Consider the following 21,737-nt stretch of genomic DNA (forward strand, 5'->3'; position numbering starts at 1 on the left):
TGATCGAATGGTGGAGTAGACTCAATGGGACGATTGGCCTAATTCTGCTCCTATGTCTTATGCTCTTCTGGACTGATTATGCCCAACTTATTATGATCAAGTACTTTGCACATAAGCCAATTCACCCTTTTCATTCCCACAAAGTGTTCAACATCCCTATATATTTATTCAGCCTTGTTTCTGTGATATCGCAACCTCTCACTGTCTCTGACACAGTCCTTCAGGAGACCCAGTTTATTCCTAAGAAACATTTAGGCAAAAAGCTATGAAGTCTCCATTTTAAATAACCCTTCACCCGAAGACTTAACATTACGTGGTCATATCCTTGTATAGTGCACACTTGCATGGGGTTTCTTGAGTACATTTGATTGCTATCTGACAGCATCTGTTCTGTGTTGAAAGGCCTAGCTAAGATACCACCAATGTGTTTCCTGTGCCACAAGAGGCCCAAACATCCTAGACCAACACTACACAAATATCACACATTCCTACTGCTCTATCGCCACCCACATTTTGGCAAATTAGACCATAATGCTGTCCTCCTCCTCCTGGCTCAAGTAAAAACTGAAATGGAAGAATCCATCAAAGAAAATCATGTAATGTTGGTCTGAGGAATCGGATGATTTCCTACGGGACTGCTTGGAGTCAGCGGACTGGTCAGTATTTAAAAACTCTGCAATCAGCCGAATGAGTACGCCACCATAGTAACTGAGCTCATTAGTAATTGTGTAGAAGGCTGTGTGCCAAAGAAGCAAATCCGTGTGTTTCCCAACCAGAAACCATGGACGGATAGAGATATCCACTGTCTGCTGAAGTCCAGGCGAACCCTGACCTGTACAAGAAAACCAGAGGTGATCTAAGGAGATCCAGCAAAGATGCCAAAGGATAATTCCGGACCAAGAGTTCCCAAGGCTAGCCACATGGACCCCCGCCAACTATGGTAAGGTCTGCAAGACATGACAGGCTACAAGATGAAGATATGTAGAATTGCTGGCACCAACACACCGGACATCCTCTCTTCTAACTTGTTCAGTCAGGAAAAAGACACAAAAGTCTGAGGTCGCATACCAACTGCCTCAAAAACAGCTTCTTTCCTGCTGCTATCAGACTTTTGAATGGACCTACCTCGCATTAAGTTGATCTTTCTCTACACCTTAGCTATGACTGTAGCACTACATACTGCACTTTCTACTTTCCTTCTCTATGTACGGTATGCTTTGTCTGTATGGTGTGCAAGAGGCAATACTTTTTACTGTATACTAATACATATGATAATCAATCAAATCTCTAACCTCCATCACTCATCATTAGTCTTCCTTCCGCTGCTGAATCGTTTAATTTCAGTGAAAACTGTTTGGAGGTCACAGTACCATGTTAAAATTTATCTCGAGGGACAAGGTGACTGTTTGGGGAATATTTAAACTGTGTTGCAGTGGATCAGCTTACTTGAAAGGGAGTTCCTGCTCTCAGTCACCTTGTCATGGGCAGGCTGTACAGTTAGAAATTTAATGATGGGGGATTCATTCCATGGGCCCACTTGTTGGTTGCTTCAAAGTGGAATTGGCAGAATTTGAACCATAATAGTTGTGATCAATCCAAATAGATTTATTTGGCAGCACAAGCTTTCAGAGCATTGCTCCTTCTTAATTGGTCACTCACCTGATGAAGGAGCAGCAGTCTGAAAGTTTGTGCTACCAAATAAACCTGCTGGACTTTAACCTGGTGTTGTGAGACTTCTTACTGTATCAATCCAAATAGTCACGCCGTTCCTCTCACTATTGAAGAACAGAATTTTGCCACCAGCATTAAGAACACAGTGTCAGGACCATTCTTAAGCCTCAACCCTACACCTTTCTATTATGTGACAGCTGGCCTAATTGTATGGGAGGCGACCAATTAGTTGGTTTGCAGGGGCAGCAGGTAATTAAGAAGGCAAATGGAATTTTGTCCTTCATTGCTAGAGGGATGGAGTTTAAAAACAGCAAGGTTATGTTGTAGCTGTATAAGGTGCTGGTGAGGCCACACCTGAAGTACTGTATACAGTTTTGGTCCCCTTACTTGAGAAAGGATCTACTGGCCCTGGAGTGGATGCAGAGGAGATTCAGTAGGTTGATTCTGGGGTTGAGAGGGTTGGCTTATGAGGAGAGACTGAGTAGACTGGGGCTATAGTCACTGGAATTCAGAAGAATGAAGGGAGATCTTATAGAAACATATAAGATTATGACGGGAATAGATAAGATAAAAGCAGGGAAGTTGTTTCCACTGGCAGGTGAAACTAGAACTAGGGGGCACAGCCTGAAAATAAGGGGAAGCAGACTTAGAACTGAGTTGAGGAGGAACTTCTTCACACAAAAGGTTGTGAATCTGTGGAATTCCCTGCCCAGTGAAGCAGTTGAGGCTACCTCATTGAATGTTTTTAAGGCAAGGATAGATACATTTTTGAACAATAAAGGAATTAAGAGTTATGGTGAATAAGCAGTTAAGTAGAGCTGAGTCCACGAAAAGATCAGCCATGATCTTATTGATTGGCAGACCAGGCTCGAGGGGCCATATGGCCTACTCCTGCTCCTAGTTCTTATGTTCTTATAGACTGCCTCTACATTCACTGTCCAATTAGGGATGGCTTTTTTTGATTTGATTTTATTATCACCACATGTATCAACATACAGTGAAAAGTATTGTTTCTTGCACAATATAGAGACAAAGCATACCATTCATAGAGTGCATAGGGAAGGAGGAAAGGAGATGATGTGTCTTACAGTCACAGCTGAGATGTAGAAAAAGATCAGTTTAACATATGGTTGATCCATTCAAAAGTCTGATGGCAGCAGGAAAGAAGCTGTTCTTGAGTCAGTCAGTATGTGATCTCAGACTTTTGTATCTTTTTCCTGATGGAAGAAGGTGGAAGAGAGCATGTCCGGGATGCATGGGGTCCTTGATTGGCTGTTTTTCCGAGGCAGTGGAAAGTGTGAACAGAGATAATGGATGGGAGGCTGGTTTTGCATGATGGACTAGGCTACATTCACAACCCTTTGTAGCTTCTTGCAGTTTTGGTCAGAGCAGGAGCCATACCAAGCTCTGATACATCCGGAAAGGATGATTTCTATGGTGCATCGATAGAAGTTGGAGAGAATTTTAGCGGACATACCAAATTTCCACAGACCAATCAAGAGTATCCAAAAGAAAGGGTGCCAGTGGCCTTACTGTGAAGGCTGGGTGTGGCTGATCTGAACGGAGCAGAAGATGGAGACATGATAATGATTATTGTGACTGGCAGCCTGTCCCTCCTGTCAGGAATGCTCATTAAAAGGCACCTTGCCAGGATTAAGTTTCCCCTCCAAAGTAAGCTCCCCGAGAGTGAGAAATTAGAATATTCACTTCCATAAATGTACATAAGTGATGTGATCCTGGTGACTTCTTCCATGATTAACAGTGAGTTGTCACTGCATTGTCCTCTTTGGTGAGTTCCAGTAAATGCCAGCCTATGCTTGAGCCTGGATGATGGCAGTTCACATGATGTGGAGGCTAGCCAATGAAAGGAGGAAGGATGGCCAGGTGGAGATGGCAGGGATAGTGCATGTTGTCCTGGTGCCCTCTTAATATGGCGCCTGGGCCTTCAACTCCATAAGGTATTGGCTGGAAGGGTGACTTCCTGCTTAGATCTGCCACAGGATTCACCACGTTCCATTCAGATAATAAGCTGAGCAGTGCAAGACTACACTTGGCCAGCCTTCCCATGCCCTGGAGAAAATCACTCCAACTTCTACTCCCACCACTCAACTTAGACTTCAGAACAGAAGATTTCACCCTTTACCCAAGCCGTACTCACTTCCCACTGTGCTCTCACCTCCTGTCAGAAAGCACACTACAGACAGCTACAGTCTTCTGCATTTTGGGCAGAATTGCTGGTCTTAACTATCTGCTGAGAGTCTGTTCCTGTTACCACTGCGCTCCTGCCTCCAGGGAGCTCACAAAGAGGCTGGAAGCATTCCCCACACTTTCTTTCTATACTTCCTGAGTCCCTCCACCTCCAGAGCTGGAAAAACTCTGCCCCAAGAATCAGTCGCAGAATGTGCCCAATCTCCGTCATTCAAAAATTACAGGACAAATACATTAGGCTACGGAGCCATCACTGGCACTTTTTTTTAAAAAACAGTGACAACATAAATCCACTCCAACTTCAAATGGTTTGGAGGTTAATGTGGAGGTGGTAGTGCAGTGGTATTGTTGCTAGAATAGTAATGCAGAGACCCAGGGTAATTTCTAGGGACATGGGTTTGAATCCCACCACAGCAGATGGTGAAATTGGAATTCAATAAATATCTGGAATTAAAAATCTAATGATAAAAATGAACCTATTGTCAGTTATCATAAAAACTCATCTGGTTCACCAATGGCCTTAAGGGAAGGAAATCTCCCAACTTTACCTGGTCTGGCTGACATGTGACTCTAGGTCCACAGCCTCCTCCAGTGGTCCCCAGCATCTCAGATGCAAGTCTCCAGCCAATTTGATTCCCTCCACGTGATAACAAGGAACATGTGGAGACACTGGATACTGCACAGTCAATGGGCCCTGATAGCATTCCAGCAATAGTACTGAAGACTTGTGCTCCAGAACTTGCTGCTCCCCTAGCCAAGCTCTTCCAGTACAGTTACAACATTGGCATCTACCCAACAATGTGGAAAATTGCCCAGGTATGTCCTGTACACAAAAAGCAGGATAAATCCAACCCAGCCAATTAGTTTCCTATCAATCTACTCTCAATCATCAGTAAAGTGATGGAAAGAGTCATCAATAGTGCTATCAAGCAGCATCTGCTCAGCAGTAACCTGCTCAGTGATGCCTAGTTTGGGTTTTGCCAGGGTCACACAGCTCCTGACCTCATTACAGCCTTGGTTCGAACGTGGACAGAAGAGCTGCATTCCAAAGGTGAGGTGAAAGTGACAGCCCTTGACATCAATGTCGCATTCAACCAAATGTGGCATCAAGCAGCCCTAGCAAAGCTGGAATCAATGGGTATGAGGGGGCAAACTCTCTGCTGGTTGGAGTCATATCTGATACATAGGAAGATGGTTGTGGTCGTGGAGGGTCACTCATCTCAGCTCCAGGACATCTCTGCAGGAGTCCCTCAGGGTTGAGTCCTAGGCCCAACAATCTTCAGCTGCTTCATCAATGACCTTCCCTTCGTCATAAGGTGAGAAGCGGGGATCTTTGCTGATGATTGCACAATGTTCAGCGCCATTCGCGACTCCTCAGATACTGAAGCGGTCCATGTTCAAATGCAGCAAGTTCTGGAAAATATCCAGCCTAGGGCTGACTAGTGACAAGTAACATTCGCACCACAAAAATGCCAGGCAGTGATCATCACCAATAAGAGATACTCCAACCACCACCCCTTGACATTCAGTGGTGTAACCATCACTGAATCCCCCACTGTCAACATCCTTGGGTTACTATTGACCAGAAACTCAGCTGGACTCACCACATAAACACAGTGGCTACAAGAGCAGGTCAGAGGCTAGAAATACTGCAGCGAGTAACTCATCTCCTGACTCCCCAAAGCCTGTCCACCATCTACAAGGCACAAGTCAGGAGTGTGATGGAATACTCCCCACTTGCTGGATGGGTGCAGCTCCAACAACACTCCAGAAGCTTGACACCACCCAGACAAAACAGCCCCGCTTGATTGGCACCACATCTACAAACACTCAATCCCTCCACCACCGACGCTCAGTAGCAGCAGTGTGTACTATCTGCAATATGCACTGCAGCAATTCACCAAAGATCTTCCAAACCACGACCACTTCCATCTAGAAAGACAAAGGCAGCAGATACATGGGAACGCGGGAATATACATGTTCCCCTCCAAGCCACTGACCATCCTTACTTGGGAATATATCACCGTTCCTTCACAGTCGCTGAGTCAAAATCCTGGAATTCCCTGTCTAACAGCATTGTGGGTCAACCCACAGAACATGGGCTGCAGCAATTCAAGAAGGCAGCTCATCACCACCTTCTTAAGGGCAAATAGGGATGGGCAATAAATGCTGGCCTAGCCATTGAAGCCCATGTTCAATGAATGAATTAAAAAAATTGTTAACTCTTAAAACATGCTCTCTGAAATGAACTTGCAATCGCTTAGTTAGGGATGGACAATAAATGCTGGTCCAGCCAGTCACAAATGAAAAAATATGTTTTGAAATACCTGATTGTCATTTTCTCTACCAAAGAACTGATGAGATGAGAGTAAATTATGAAAATTTACTTCGCAGTCTCTTGCCTACTGTATGCTATACAGTTATTGGGCATGTATAATGTATCCTGAGTATGTGCTTTATATACACATGTATAATAAACCCCATGTCAATTATTTTCATATTATTAAATGCGAAGATACCATCATGGCAACATTAAAGTCATATTCATTTCTTTTGCACAGGGGAGCAAGGAGAGATATCACTGGCAGAGCCACAATGTCAAACAAAGTGGTGTGGACGACATGGTTCTTCTGTCAAAGATCACAGAAGACGCTATCGTGGAAAACCTTAAGAAACGCTACTTGGATGACTACATTTTTGTATCCTTTCCATTCAGCAAAGTGTTGAAGTTTCAGCGAAATGTTATCCACAGTGCCATACAGTAGTGTTGAAGTCTGTTACTGCAGATGTTGGCGGATAGTTCAATTTCAAAATGAGATAGAGGGAGAGAATACACAATGCACCCTGAATGGCAAGGTTTCCAATGTGGTACAAGAGCTGCTCATTTTGAATCTTGTTGAAATAATGCTGAGAGTAATTTGATATGAGCATATCAAGCATTTAAATAATATCATCAGTAGGTATTTCTTTTGCAACCTTTGCCCAGTTTATATGTTGGACGTATTGTGGTTTAAGGTCACAAAATGGAAGAATGAAGAAGAGACTGAACAATAAGAATGGGTGTGCTATTTCCAACTTGATAAATGAACTTTAAAAAGCCAATTGACAAGCATTTAAAAAGGCGTCCACAATCCTTGAATTCATAAATAGAACCTCAGGGTGACATTTACGGTGGGGGGGGCGCGGTGTTGTTCTTGGGGAGAGAGCCAGCGAAAGCCCCATGTCACCTCCTTTCAGGAAGGCCCACAATATTAGGTGTAGGGTGGCACAGTGGTTAGCACTGCTGTCTCTCAGTGCCAGGGACCCAGGTTTGGTTCCTGGCTTGGGTCACTGCCTGTGTAGTGTCTGCACATTCTTCCTGTGTCTGTGTGAATTTCCTCCAGGTGCTCCAGTTTCCTCCCACAGTCTGAAAGACGTGCTGGTTAGGTGCATTGGCCATGCTAAATTCTCCCTCAGTGTACCTGAATAGGCATCGAAGTGTGGCGACTAGGGGGTTTCCACACTAACTTCATTGCAGTGTTAACGTAAGCCTACTTATGACACTAACAAATAAACATCATTTAAAAAGTAGCCAGCAACATGGTTAGCACTGCAGCTTCACAGCATCAAGGACCTGGGTTCAATTCTGGCCTTGGGTAACTGTCTGTGTGGAGTTTGCACATTCTCCCCGTGTCTGCGTGGGTTTCCTCCTGGTGCTCCGATTTCCTCCCACAATTTGAAAGACGTGCTGGTTAGGTGCATTGACCATGGTAAATTCTTCCTTAATTCCTCAAGGTGTATGAGTTAGGGGAATTAGTAGGGTAAATATGTGGGGTTATGGGCATAGGGCCTGGGTAAGATGCTCCAACAGAGAGTTCATGCAGACCTGATGGGCCAAATGGCCTCTTTCTGCACCGTAGGGATTCTAGGATAGGCCATTCCAAATTGAAGAATCCCAGGAGGGGAATTCCCACCTCCCTCTAAGAACTGACAGCCATTCGGAGTCTGGCAATTGTGTCAGCAGCAAGTGTAGGGGTTGGCTCACAGTGCCGATTCCCTTAAGCCCCTTACTATTACTGGACCCTTGTTCAGATGGGTGCCTTTGAATAGGGGATCCCTGCATGTCCCTCCCATTGGGTGTATTCTGGATTCCTGCATGGGAATTCCTTCGCTCACCACTGACTGAGTGTGCAAACATTCTCCTACAAAGGTAGATTAGCTATGCTAAAGTGCCCCTTAGTGTCAGTGGGGTTAGCAGGGTAAATATGTGGGGTTACAGGAATAGGGCCTGGGTGGGATTGTTGTCGATGCAGGCTCCATGAGCCAAATGGCCTCCTTCTGCGCTATAGGGACTCTATGGCTGTGTCCCTCTAAGGCATTGCACTGCCTTTTTGGATGGGGCCAATGTGACAGTCAGCCTTTTCGGATAAATATAAAAGATCCCATAAAACAAAACGAAAAAGAGTGGGGAGGTTTTCTCAGGTGTCCTGACCGAAATTTATCTCTTAACTAGCGTCACTAAAACAAATGATCTTACCTTGCTGCATTTGGGACCTTGCACTGCATAAATTGGCTGTTGTATTTCCAACTTTATAATGGTAATAGTGCAAGATACATAATTCATTGGCTATAAAGCCCTTTGGGACATCTGGGTGCTACATAAATGCAGATTCTTTCTGTCTTTATATCAGATTTTATAGCTTCCCACAATTCCACGGCACAAATTCCTGAATCTTTCAATGTGCGTCCAATCAACACTGGAAGCACTGCATAAATTTCAAATGAGGAAATCTCAGAAAATGCCTGTGCCTACAAAATGAAATTTAAGTTTAAAGTTTATTTATTATTGTCACAAGTAGGCTTACATTAACACTGCAGTGAAGTTACTGTGGAAATCCGTGAGTCGCCACACTCCAGCCCCTGTTCGAGTAAACTAAGGGAGATGAGGCAATCGTTGGATATAGAAAGCCAGAAATAACCTTGTGAAGATGAAGGATGTGTTAATAACAAGAAAATGCACGCTTGTAATGAGTAAAAAACTCTTAAGATACTGCATTCTATCAACTATCCTGTATGAAACAGAAACCTAGATCCTTGGAAGAAAACAGTGAACTTTGAAATGTGGATTCTAAGATACACGTTTAAAATTCTCCGTAAGAAATAAGACTATAAGAAAAATGAAGAGGCAATGAAATCATAAGAACAAACAGAACTCTGAATAGTCACATCTAGAAAAAAAGTGTCAGTATTTCAGTTACTTGGTCAGAGCTAAAATGCTACAGAGATCTATTCTCGAAGGCAAAGTGGAGAGCAGCAGGAAGAGGGGTCAACCTCGGTATAGTTGGGTAATAGACATCACAGAGTGGTTGTAAACAAGCCACAATGGAGGGTGGCACAAGATAGGTGATTGTGGCACACCGTAATAGATTTCGTGGCAGGAATAGCAGTGGCCAAGAGTTTTAACCATGGTGTTCCACAGCGGACCTATGGCACACCAAGATTGCCCACTTGGAAGCCATTTTTGCAGAAAAGAATTCCAACTTTCAACACCCTTTACTAGAGGAAGGTCTGGCTCTAATTTTTATGACTATGCCGCAGTCCGAGAATCGCAAGGCGTTGACAGTTAGGATGTAATGTGGTTAATGTTTCACTGGTAAGAAGATGAGGGAACCTATTATATTATAAATAGTGAGAAGCTATGAAATGTTCTGATGGATTTAAATAGCCTTGTGGACGAAGCCTAGAATGTTAACATGATTAGGAGGCAAATCATCAAATCATAGAATCACAATGGCACAATAGTTAGTACTGCTGCCTGCAGGGACCCGGGTTCAATTCCCAGCTTGGGTCACTGTCTGTGCGGAGTTTGCGCATTCTCCCTGTGTCTGCATGGGTTTCTCCCACACTCCAAAGGTGTGCAGACTAGGTGCATTGGCCATGCTAAATTCTCCCTCAGTGTACCCAAACAGGTACCGGAGTGTGGTGACTTAGGAATTTTCAAGTAACTTCATTGCAGTGTTAATGCAAGCCTACTTGTGACAATAAATAAAACTTTAACTTTTAACTTTAATCCTATAATGCAGAAGGAGACCATATGGCCCATCGGGTCTGCTCCAATACTATCCCACCCAGGCCCTATCCCCATAATCCCATGCATTTACCCTAATTAATCCCCCTGACACTAAGGGGCAATTTAGCATGGCCAATCCACCTAACCAACACAGCTAAATGGTGTATTGGCCTTGATTGTAAGGAGACTGGAGTACAAGAGTAGGAGAGTGTGGCTGATAATGTAAAGGGATTTGTTGATAAAACACCTGTATTTTGGTATCTACACCTGAGGAAGAAGATACCATGCCTTGGAGAGGGTGTAATAAATATTTACTAGATTGATTTCTGAAATGAAAAGATTGTGTTATAAAGAGAGATTGAGTGGAATGGGCAAATAATCCTGGAATTTAGAAGAATGATAAGTGATCTCGTTGAAACATATAAGATTATGAGAGAGATTGATATGGTAGATGAAAGGCTCATTCCCCGGCTTGGAGCCCAGAACTAGGGGACATGGTCCTAGGATAAAGGTTGGATCAGTTAGGACTGAGATGATGAGAGATTTCTTCCATCAGAAGGCTGTGAATCTATGAAATTCTCTACCTCAGAATCCTGTGGATGTTCCATTGTTCCATATCCTCAAGGGTGATATTCATTTTTGCATTTCAAAGGAAAAGTTATATGGGGATTTGGCGAAAAGGCAGAGTTTTTGATGCAGTGCCATGGCCTTACTGAATAATCCAACAAACTTGTTGGCTCCTGCTCCTATTTCGTATGTTCTCTGAGAGTGGTTGCCTCACTAATACTTCACACAGGTTACTAATTGTCATAGGCTGGAATTTTCTGGCCCTGAATCTCTGCTGAGTCCAAGCAGGATGGGAAAATTTGGGCAGGATTTTCCAACCAGCGAGCACGGTTACAAGCAGGACGGGATGATTTTGGCAGGACTCTCCAACCCCAACACTGCATTATTGCAGACAGAATGGGAAGATTTGAAGAATCGTTGACTTTTAACAGCTGTGCAGATTTTCCTGTCCCGCCCGTGTTGCTGTCCGCAAGTGTCGGGGCCTGAAAATTCCACAGGGCATAATTGTCCCACTGTTCATACTGGGATTTTCTTGTCCCACTACAGTGAACGGGGATTTGGCTGAGTGCCAAATTCTCCATCCTCACTTGCAACAGCAGTGGGGCGTGAACTGCCGGTAACAAAGAACAGCACAGGAAACAGGCCCTTTGGCCCTACAAGCCCGCGCCATCCATTGTAACACTCAGTGAGTGCCTTATCCAAGTCTTTCGTCGATCGTCGACGTTTTTGTCTACTTCTAGTGAAACTCCACAATAAAAGGGGTGGAAATTTAGGGAATTCTATGTGCGCCAGATTAAGGGAGATCCAATTCAGGGACAATTTATTGACACCAATCAGCCTAAAAAGCACATTTTTGGGATGTGGGAGGAAATCGGAGCCACCGGAGAAAACCCACGCAAGCACGGGGAGAATGTGCAAACTCCCTCAGACATTGATCCAAGCCGGAGATCTGACCCGGGTCCCTGTAACTGCACAGTGATAGTCACTGAGCTGACATGTTGCCCGTCAATTGGTCCACTAAGATCAGAGGCAGAGTGTGGGGGTCAATGGGTGCTATTCGGATTGGCAGATGGTGACTAGTGGAGTGACCCAGGGGCCGGTGCTGGGGCCTCGGCTATTTACCATTTATATAGATGATCTGGAGGAGGGAACCGAGTGTAGGGTGTCGAAATTTGCTGATGACACCAAGATTGGTGGAACGGCAAATTGTGCGGAGGGTGTGGAGAGTCTGCAGAAGGATCTAGATGGGCTGGGCGAATGGGCCAGGAAATGGCAAATAGAATTTAATGTTGGCAAGTGTGAGGTGGTCCACTTTGGTAGGAATAATGGTAGGAAGGATTATTACTTACGTGGAGAAAAACTGCAGCAGGCGACAGTGCAGAGGAACCTCGGGGTCCTTGTGCATGAGTCGCAAAAACCCAGCTTGCAGGTGCAGCAGGTGGTCAGGAAGGCGAATGGGATGCTGGCCTTCATAGCGAGGGGGATTGAATATAAAAGTAGGGAGGTCTTGCTGCGGCTGTATAGAGCATTGGTGAGGCCGCAGCTGGAGTACTGTGTGCAGTTTTGGGCGCCGTACTTACACAAGGATATTTTGGCCTTGGAGGGAGTGCAGAGGAGGTTTACTAGGCTGATGCCGGAGTTGAGGGGGTTGAGCTATGAGGAGAGGCTGAATAAACTAGGCTTGTACTCGTTAGAGTTTAGAAGAACGAGGGGAGATCTCATTGAGACGTATAAGATGATGAATGGGATGGATAGGATAGAGGTGGAGAGACTCTTCCCGCTCAGAAAGGATAGTAGGACTAGGGGGCACAGCCTCAAGATAAAGGGGGGGGAGCGGTTTAGAACGGAGTTGAGGAAGAACTTCTTCACTCAAAGGGTGGTGAATCTCTGGAATTCTCTGCCCGTTGAAGTGGTGGAGGCTACCTCGCTAAATATTTTTAAGACGCGGGTTGATGGGTTTTTGATAAGCGAGGGGATTAAGGGTTATGGGGAGAGGGCGGGAAAGTGGAACTGAGCCACAACAGATCAGCCATGATCTTATTGAATGGCGGGGCAGGCTCGAAGGGCTAGATGGCCTACTCCTGCTCCTATTTCTTATGTTCTTATGTACACCCATAGAGCCATAGAACCATAGAGTGGTACAGAGAGACCATGTGACCCATCAAATATGTACCTGCTGTTTTGTGGCTATTTTGCTGCACAAGACAACCAGAGGCCTGAGGAAACATGAGTTCAAGTCCCACCATACGGGTGCTGGGGAATTTAAATTAGATTAGCTAAATAAAATCTAGTATAAAAAGCTAATATTGGTAATGGCGACCACTGGATTGTTGGAAAAAGCTTTTTGGCTCGGCCATATCCTTTAGGGATGGAAATCAGGTTCAGAAGGAAGGGGTGACACCTCACTTCATTCCATTCCTGGATTGGTTATAACAGAGTTCGAATCTGTAAAAACGTGATATTGCCAATTCAGTATGTTCTTAAATGTAAATAAGCCAGCCACATTCCTTCAGTTAACATGTAAGGAGTTAATTTTATTACTAAAACTCCCTCAGGCACAGAAATTATTAACAAAAATGTTTAGAATGTACAAATCGGCCCAATTTCCCGCTAATGCAAGGATCGTGAACACAACTTCCCCAGGCTTGGTCTCAAAGAAAGAAAACTTCACAGAGTATCAGATGTTAAAATCTGGCCAAGTAAATGAAAGGTAAAGTCGGAAAAATTATTCACGGCTTATCCACGGCTAGAGAGCAAACTTCCATGCTGATTGCTGGCACTTAGGTTTCTCGCTCAAGCTGTTCATAGAATCCCTACAGTGCAGAAGAGGCCATTCAGCCCTTCAAGTCTCCATCAACTCTCTGACAGAGTATCTTACCTGGGCTCTCCCCCATCCTGCCCTATTCCTGCAATCCGACACATTTACCACGACTAATCCCATCTAACCCACACATTTTAGGACACTAAGGCAGATTTGATTCGGGAACTTAAGGTGAAGGAACCCTTAGGGAGCAGAAAATAAATCAGGAGATAGAAAAAGCATATAAAAAAGGCAATATGACAATAATCATGGGGGACTTCCATATGCAGGTGGACTGGGAAAATCAGGTAAGTCCTGCGTTCCAAGAAAAGCAATTTGTGGAATGAGTAAGAGATGTTTTTTTGGAGCAGATTGTGACACAGCCTACTAGGGAACAGGCAATTCTGGATTTGGTGATGTGTAATAACTTGATTAGGGAACTTAAGGTGAAGGAACCCTTAGGGAACAGTGACCACAATATGATAGAATTTACCCTCAGTTTGAGAGGGAGAAGCTGGTATCAGATATTATAATTAAAGAAAGGTAATTACAAAGACATTATGGAGGAGCTGGTCAGAGTTGATTGGAAAGGGAGCCTAGCAAGGAAGACATTGGAACAGCAATGGCAGGAGTTTTTGGGGGTTATTCAGGAGGTACAACAGAAATTCATCCCAAGGAGGAGGAACCATGCTGAGGGGAGGATGAGACATCCATGGCTGATGAGGGAAGTCAAGGACAACATCAAAGAAAAAGAAAAAGCATATAAAGTGGCAAGGATTAGTTGGAAGCCAGAGAATCAGGAAGCCTTTAAAAGTAAGCAGAGGACAACTAAAAAAGCAATACGGGGGGAGAAGATGAAATATGCTAGGTTAGCTAGTAATATGAAAGAAGATGGGAAGAGTTTCTTTCAACATATAAAAGGTAAGAGAGAGGCAAAAATAGACATTGGACCACTGGAAAATGAGGCTGGAGAAGCAACAATAGGAAACAAAGAAATAGCAGAAGATCTAAATAGTTGCTTCACATCAGTCTTCACAGCGGAAGACACCAGTGGGATGACGGAGCTCCAGGAGAATCAGGGGCACAGGTGAGTGTAGTGGCCATCACTAAGGAGAAGGTTCTGGGGAAACTGAAAGATTCGAAGGTGGATAAATCACTTGGACCGGATGGAAATACCCCAGGGTTCTAAAAGAGATAGCTGAGGAAATTGTGGAGGCATTGGTGGTGATGTTTCAGAAATCACTGGAGGCAGGGAGGGTCCCAGAGGACTGGAAAGTAGCTAATGTAACATCGCTGTTTAAGAAGGGAGGAAGGCAGCAGACGGGAAATTATAGGCTGGTTAGCCTGACTTCAGTCATTGGCAAGATTTTAGAATCCATTATTAAAGATGAGATCACAGAGTACTTGGAAATGAATGATAAAGTAGGACTCAGGGGTCGGTGCTGGGACCACAACTTTTCACAATATACGTTAACGATTGGAAGAAGGAACTGAAGGCACTGTTGCTAAGTTTGCAGATGATACAAAGATATGTAAAGGGGGCTGCTGAAGGATTTGGACAGGTTAAGAGAGTGGCAAAGAGGTGGCAGATGGAATACAATGTGGAAGAGTGTGAGACTATGCACTTTGGAAGGAGGAATGGAGGCATAGACTAAATGGGGAAATGCTTAGGAAATCAGAAACACTAAAGGACTTAGGAGTCCTGGTTCAAGTTTCTCTTAAGATTAATGTGTAAGTTCAGTCAGTAGTTAAGAAGGCAAATGCAATGTTAGCATTCATGTCAAGAGGGCAGGGATGTACTTCTGAGGCTGTATAAGGCTCTGGTCAGACCCCATTTGGAGTATTGATGGCAGTTTTGGGCCCATATCTAAGGAAGGATTGCTGGCCTTGGAAAGGATCCAGAGGAGGTTCACAAGAATGATCCCTGGAATGAAGAGCTTGTCGTATGAGGAACAGTTGAGGACTCTGGGTCTGTACTCATTGGAGTTTAGAAGGATGAGGCGGGATCTTATTGAAACTTATAGGATAGAGTGGATGTGGAGGGGATGTAGGAAAAACTAAAAATAAAGGGCACAACCTCAGACTAAAAGGACAACCCTTTAAAACAGAGATGAGAAAGAAGTTCTTCAGCCAGTGAGTGGTGAATCTGTGGAACTCTTTGCCACAGAAGGCTGTGGAGGTGAGGTTATTGTGTCTTTAACACAGCGATACGTAGATTCTTGATTAATAAGGGAAACAGGGTTTAAGGAGAAAAGGCAGGAGGATGGAGATGAGAAAAATATCAGCCATGATTGAATGGTGGAACAGACTCGATGGACCAAATGGTCTCATTCTGCTCCTATGTCTTATGGTCTAAGAAGTAATTTAGCTTGGCCAATCAACCCAACCTACACATCTCTGGAGGGCAGGAGGAAACCAGAGCACCTGGAGGAACCCAGATCAGCCTCAAGGAGAAAGTCACCCAAGGCAGGAATTGAACCTGGGTCCATGGTGCTGTAAGGCAGCGGTGCTAACCATTGTGCCACTATAGTTGCTCTGCAGTTGTGGCTGATATATTGTCTTGAAGACAGTGGTGTTGAGTTGGAATCGCTAACAACTCCCACTTTGTAACCATTCAGTCTAGATGGGGAGGCAAATCACTAACAGCTTTAACATCTCATCAGTGCAGAAGGGGGCCATTTGGCCCACTGAGCCTGCACCGACAACAATCCCACCCAGGCGCCATTGCTGTAACCTCACATATTTACCCGCTAATCCCCCTGACATTAAGGGGACAATTTCTCATGGCCAGTCAACCTCACCTGCGTATCTTTGGAGTGTGGGAGGAAACTGGAGCACCCGGAGAAAACCCACGCAGACACGGGGAGAAAGTTCAAGCTCTACACAGACAGTCACGCGAGACGGGAGTTGAACTTGGGTCTCTGGCACTGTGAGGCAGCAGTGACAACCACTGTGCCACCGTGCTGCCTTTGTTGAGGGAGGTTTCAGAGACAGTGGGGGTAAGGCTGTTGCTCCCTATGGGATCCAGTTGTTTAGTTCAAATCCACACAGAAGAACTGGGTCAACTGCTCTGCCCCTGCTTTAAATCTTGGACGTTGGGTGGGATTTTCCGGCTGGGCTCGCCCCGGAACCAGAAAATCCTGCCTGAGGTCAACAGACCATTCCATGTTCCGCCTCTTGCCCGCTCCAATTCCCATGGCGGGCAGGACGGTAAAATTCACCCCATTGTTTCTGAGAGCTCTATTGTCTCCATAGGGTGGGTGACACTTTCACAAGTGCAACTTATTAGCTGCTGTCGGCCAGTAAACTTTTTTCACACAAAATGTATTTTTTTCAAAAAGTTCTATATATGTATATATATATATGCACACACATACAGATGACATTACAAATTAGTATTCCACATTGCACATCTTCAAAGCAGCCCACAGAAAGTGGTTGACACTTAACTTCCGTCTGAAATTCCCTTGCAAAATGCTCTGCTCTATGCAAGGAGGAACCTACAGCCAGCTTCGTGGGGCAATTAAGGATGGGCAACAAGTGCTCACCTTACCAACGACACCCAAATCCCGTAATTAAATTTTGTAAAGTCCGGTTGCTCCCAGTCCCTGTCCTTTCCCTTTTTCCCTGCAATATTTTCTCTTTGAAGTATCTACCCAGCTCCCCACTGAAAGATTCTGTATCCCACTACCCTATCAGGCGGTGCATTCCAGATTCTAACCACTGAGTGAAATAACTTTCCCTTATGTCACTCGTATGACTCTGTGTAATGACCGAGTAGACTTTACAACAAGGGAATGTGTCAGATTGATGGTCTAATAAGAAGAAATTTTGGGACTAACTCATAGTTTATCTACTCATGGCCTAAGAGTCACAGGCCAAATACAGCTGTTTTTTTTTCTGATGTTTGGTCACTTTCATTTCTCAGTAGCATGGTAAAGTTATCCATTTATTTTGGCAAATAAAGGAATCTCCAAAAGGAAATACTCAGAATGGAGTTGTAACATATTTATACCATGATAGCTACTGACAATATACTACACTAAAACTGAATGGTTTGGTGTATTTGGAAACTACCTCCAAGCCCAAATGTTCCTGTTTTTTTTGAAGCATCCAGATGTTCCGCCATGAGTCAAGAAAATATAGTTCTGCAAATTACAGGAAATCCTAAGCCTGAAACAAGAAGTAAACTTGAGCAAAAAAAATGGCCAAACTGCAATTACGTAAGAACAGCAAAATGTAATCAGAGCATGGATTATTACATATAATTGTCACTTATTATCATCATCATTTAGCTTTCTCCTATCATTCCAATAACCAGAGTTCTTAGTTCAAGCAAGGTCTGGAGGCATCACTTCACTCTGTTGATTTACAATAATTTCTTACATTAAGTGATGTTAGGATACTTATTAATTCGTGGGACATGGGCGTCGCTGGCTGGTCAGCATTTATTGCCCATCCCAGGTGCCCTTGTTCAGAGGGCAGTTGAAGGTCAACCTCATTGCTGTGGCTCTGGACTCACATGTAGGCTAGACAAAGTAAGGAAGGCAGATTTCTAAAGGACATTTGTGAACCAAATGGTTTTTTTCTGACAATGGTTTCATGGCCATCAATTCTAGATTTTTTTTTAAATTCAAACTCCACCATTTGCTGTGGCGGAATTTGAACCTGGGTCTCCAAACCATCAGCTGAGTTTCTGGATTAATGGTCTAACAATAAAATCACTAGGCCTTTGCCTCCCCATTCTTCTCTCAACTACATTTCTGTATGTTCAGTCTAACACTTAGACTTAACACTTAATTCTATTTTGAAGGCTATGTGACTAGACTCCTTGATCTACAAAGGAAATCTCTATATCATTAACTTTCGTTGAGAAAATTCTGAATTGGACAATGGCTGATATTGCGGGCCCTGTGTTCAAGGCTTAAGATGGTCATCAGCCACACACTAAATAACACGCTTCAGTGGATTTTGATCCTTCAGAAATCTCTACCTCCTTTAACAAATATTCAGAAAATCTTTAAGATTCATTTGTTAATTTGATTCAGTGAAACCACCTCTGATTGCTCAGGTGGTAAATACACTGCGCAGACTGATACGTTCCATACAGACAATTAAATTCCCAGGTTTAGTATGGCACAGTGTTTAGCACTGCTGTTTCACAGCGCCTGGGACACAGGTTCAGTTCTGGCCTTGGGACACTGTCTGTGTGGAGTTTGCACGTTCTCCTCGTGTCTGTGTGGGTTTCCTCTAGGTGCTCCGTTTCCTCTCATTTTCCAAAGATGTGCAGGTTATTGGTTGATTGGTCATGCTAAATTGCTCCTCAATCAGGGTAAGAATGTGGGGTTACATGGATAGGGCCTGGGTGGGATTGTTGTCAGTGCAGGCTCAATGATCCAAATGGCCTCCTTTGCACTGTAGTGATTCTATGAATCCTGACCCATGTTGAGTGAGCTAATCTCATCAGATTCATCAATCTTAGTGCTCAGGGTTCCTGACCTGAAGAGGATAAAATGTTCCTTCGCTGTCGTTGGCATTCCTAACAGTGCTCTGGATGTTTCTACAACAGCTGGACTGCAACGGTTCAAAAAGGCAACATACCTCTACCTTCTCAAGGGCAATTAGGGATAGACAATAAATGCTAGCATAGCAATGATACAAAGAACAAAATCAGCCCGGGAAACAGGCCCTTTGGCCCAACGAGCCTGTGCCGCCATCTCAACACCACCAGTCCACCTCTCTACCCATGACCCATGATGCCCACATCTCATGAATTAATATTTTCTAAAGAGCGTGTTCACCAATGAACCAGTGTTAGAAAGTATTAAAAGTTTATTTATTAGTCATAAAGTAAGGCTTACATTAACACCGCAATGACGTTACTCTGAAATTCCCCTAGTCGCTCAGTCTGGCGCCTGTTCGAGTCAATACACCTAACCAACACATCTTTCAGACTGTGGCAGGAAACCAGAGCACTGGAGGAAACCCACGCAGACATGGGGAGAACCTGCAAACTCCAGACAGACAGTGACCCAAGCCGGGAATTGAACCTAGGCCTCTGGCACTGAGAAGCATTGTGTCACCAAAGTATAAATGAAAATGTTTGATGTGTACAGTAAAAAACTCTGCGGTGACACTTCTTATGGTTGAATGGCATTTTGCCACTCACATATAAAAAGATAACCACAAGGATGAGGTATAAGAGGTCTACTAACATTGTCAAACTACCTAAAGAGGATAAGAGAAAATAAAAGGTAAAGAGATAATTCTACCCCATGATTCAGAGTTTACAGTAAATTGGACATAGTTCTATTTGAACTGATGCAATTTCACTATTCCACTTCCCTCACTGTGTTGCACTATTAATATTTTTAAATTTCCTCATCTACATTGGTTTTAAGTATGACTTTCGTCTCGTCGGTTTGATTCTTAGTAAGTTGGAGAGTTTTGTATCTTTTCACCCTTAGATGAACTCACGTTTAAGTGATACTTTATGACCTCGGGTTTTCGCAGAATCAGGGAATTTTTGAATCACTACAGTGCGGAAGCAGGCCATTCAGCCCATCAAGCCTGCACCAACAACAATCCCACCCAAGCTCTATTCCCGTAACCCTGTGCATTTACCCTGCTAATCCACCTGATGCTAAGGGGCAATTTAGCGTGGCCAGTCTACCTAACCTGCACACCTTTGGACTGTTGGAAGAAATTGGAGCACCCGGAGGAAACCCTCGCAGACATGGGGAGAATGTGCAAACTTCACACAGACAGTCACCCAAGGCTGGAATTATCCTGGGTCCCTAGCACTGTGAAGCAGCAGTGCTAATTACTGTGCCACCTAATTTTCACAAAGATATCAGCTGATTCAGCTCAAAATACCACAAAATATTGCAGAAACTGAAGTGGGTGTTGTGCGCAGAACTACTTGATGACACATGCCATCCTTTAGGCTTGTTCAACAGTACCTTTGCATGAATCAGCACCATGAACCGAAACTGGCCACGGCCCCAGACCAAAATGGCAAACTTCCAACAACCTGTGCTATTTTGAGGGGAATATTCAAATTGTGCCCAGATTTTCAGACACCCAGGCATTAATCCACCTGATAAGTGGTTAATTGCAGCCACAGATCTGCCCTGTTTTTTTTAAATTTTTTACTCCATGCTTAAAGTTAGAAAGCTAATGTTCAGAGTGGACCTGGCAAACCCGAATCTATTCCTTGTTTGCTCCAAAAGCCAAATTCAAATTCCAATTAAACCCAATTCAAGGACCCCACAGGGAGACAAACAAGATCCAAGCTGACAAGACATTACACCCCAACTTGGGTTTGATCCGATGCTTGATCTTAGCTAAAAGGCTGAGAAGCGACAGATCTGCCCTGTTACTCAATCAATTAGTTTAATAAGTTAAAGAATGTTCCATTTACTGGCAATTGCATGCCTCCTATTCTATTACACTGTCCAGTTCTTGATTGCATTGAATCAAGGCTTACACTAATCCATTAACACTATGCCACCTCAGTGAAACTTATGCAATGTTGGGCTCAACTGCCAATTGCAGAAACTCCAGGCAATGGTTTTAATGCAAATTTTGTCAATGCATTGTGCATTTAAACACATCTGCCAGAATTTTACCACCCAGGGCTCGTAAGATCCCACCCGAGGCCAATGGAGAATGCTGTTCTGCGAGCCTCGCCCGCCCTGATTCCAGCCATCATTTATTCCATTTGATATATTCCTGTGATGAGCTGTGCAATATTATTGGATTTACATCCGTGGCTGGCGTTTCTAATGGGACGCAATAAAACCTCGGACCCTGTACCTTTCAGTAAAGTGTCCCTATTGTATCATCAAATTGAAAATAAGAGGAACAGTACATTGCTGAAGGAAAAAAACAGAACTCAAAATGATTGGTGAAGTCAGTAAGTGACATTATAAATGAAAGAAACATTGTGAGTCAGAGAAGCCTAAAGAAGATAGCTGAATGTCAGAAGCACTTTTTAATTCACTAATACATAGGAAAAATAATAGAAATTAAAAAGTAGGCTTTTGACCAATATAAATATAGAGAGTTCCATGTTAGTGGAAGTAAACATGTCCCTAAAAGTGATCTAGAATAAAGATGACACAAATTGAAGTGGGAACATTGGGAACATTTCTTATTTTATTTTTAAATGAACAAACAAAGAACAAGTTCAGGCGACCCATATTCCATAACACAGATTATAAACGCTAGAGTGTAGGGAAAGGAAGAAGCAGTTTCACCCCTCCAACCTGTTCCACTATTCAATGCGATTCTGGTTGTTCTGACACTGAAGTCCATGGGCTGGATTCTCCAACCTCACCCACCGCAGGATTCTCCCGTCCTGCTGCAGTGAACGGAGGTTTGACTGAGGGCCTCATTCTCCTTGCTGGCAGCGACGGTGGGGTGTGAACGGCCAGAGAA

At 43.9% G+C, this 21,737-nt stretch overlaps 1 protein-coding gene across 1 annotated transcript in view; it reads left to right on the forward strand.

Moving 5' to 3' along the window:
• myo1f (myosin IF) overlaps positions 1-21,737 on the forward strand; it is a 157,365-nt gene that overhangs the window by 46,864 nt on the left and 88,764 nt on the right. Inside the window, exon 2 of the mRNA XM_080213177.1 lies at positions 6,441-6,578. Coding sequence (XP_080069303.1) covers positions 6,441-6,578 — 138 coding nt within the window. The remainder of the gene's footprint in view (positions 1-6,440; positions 6,579-21,737) is intronic.

This window comes from Carcharhinus amblyrhynchos, chromosome 26, assembly GCF_965287045.1.
Source record: "Carcharhinus amblyrhynchos chromosome 26, sCarAmb.v2.hapA, whole genome shotgun sequence".
NCBI lineage: Eukaryota > Metazoa > Chordata > Chondrichthyes > Carcharhiniformes > Carcharhinidae > Carcharhinus > Carcharhinus amblyrhynchos.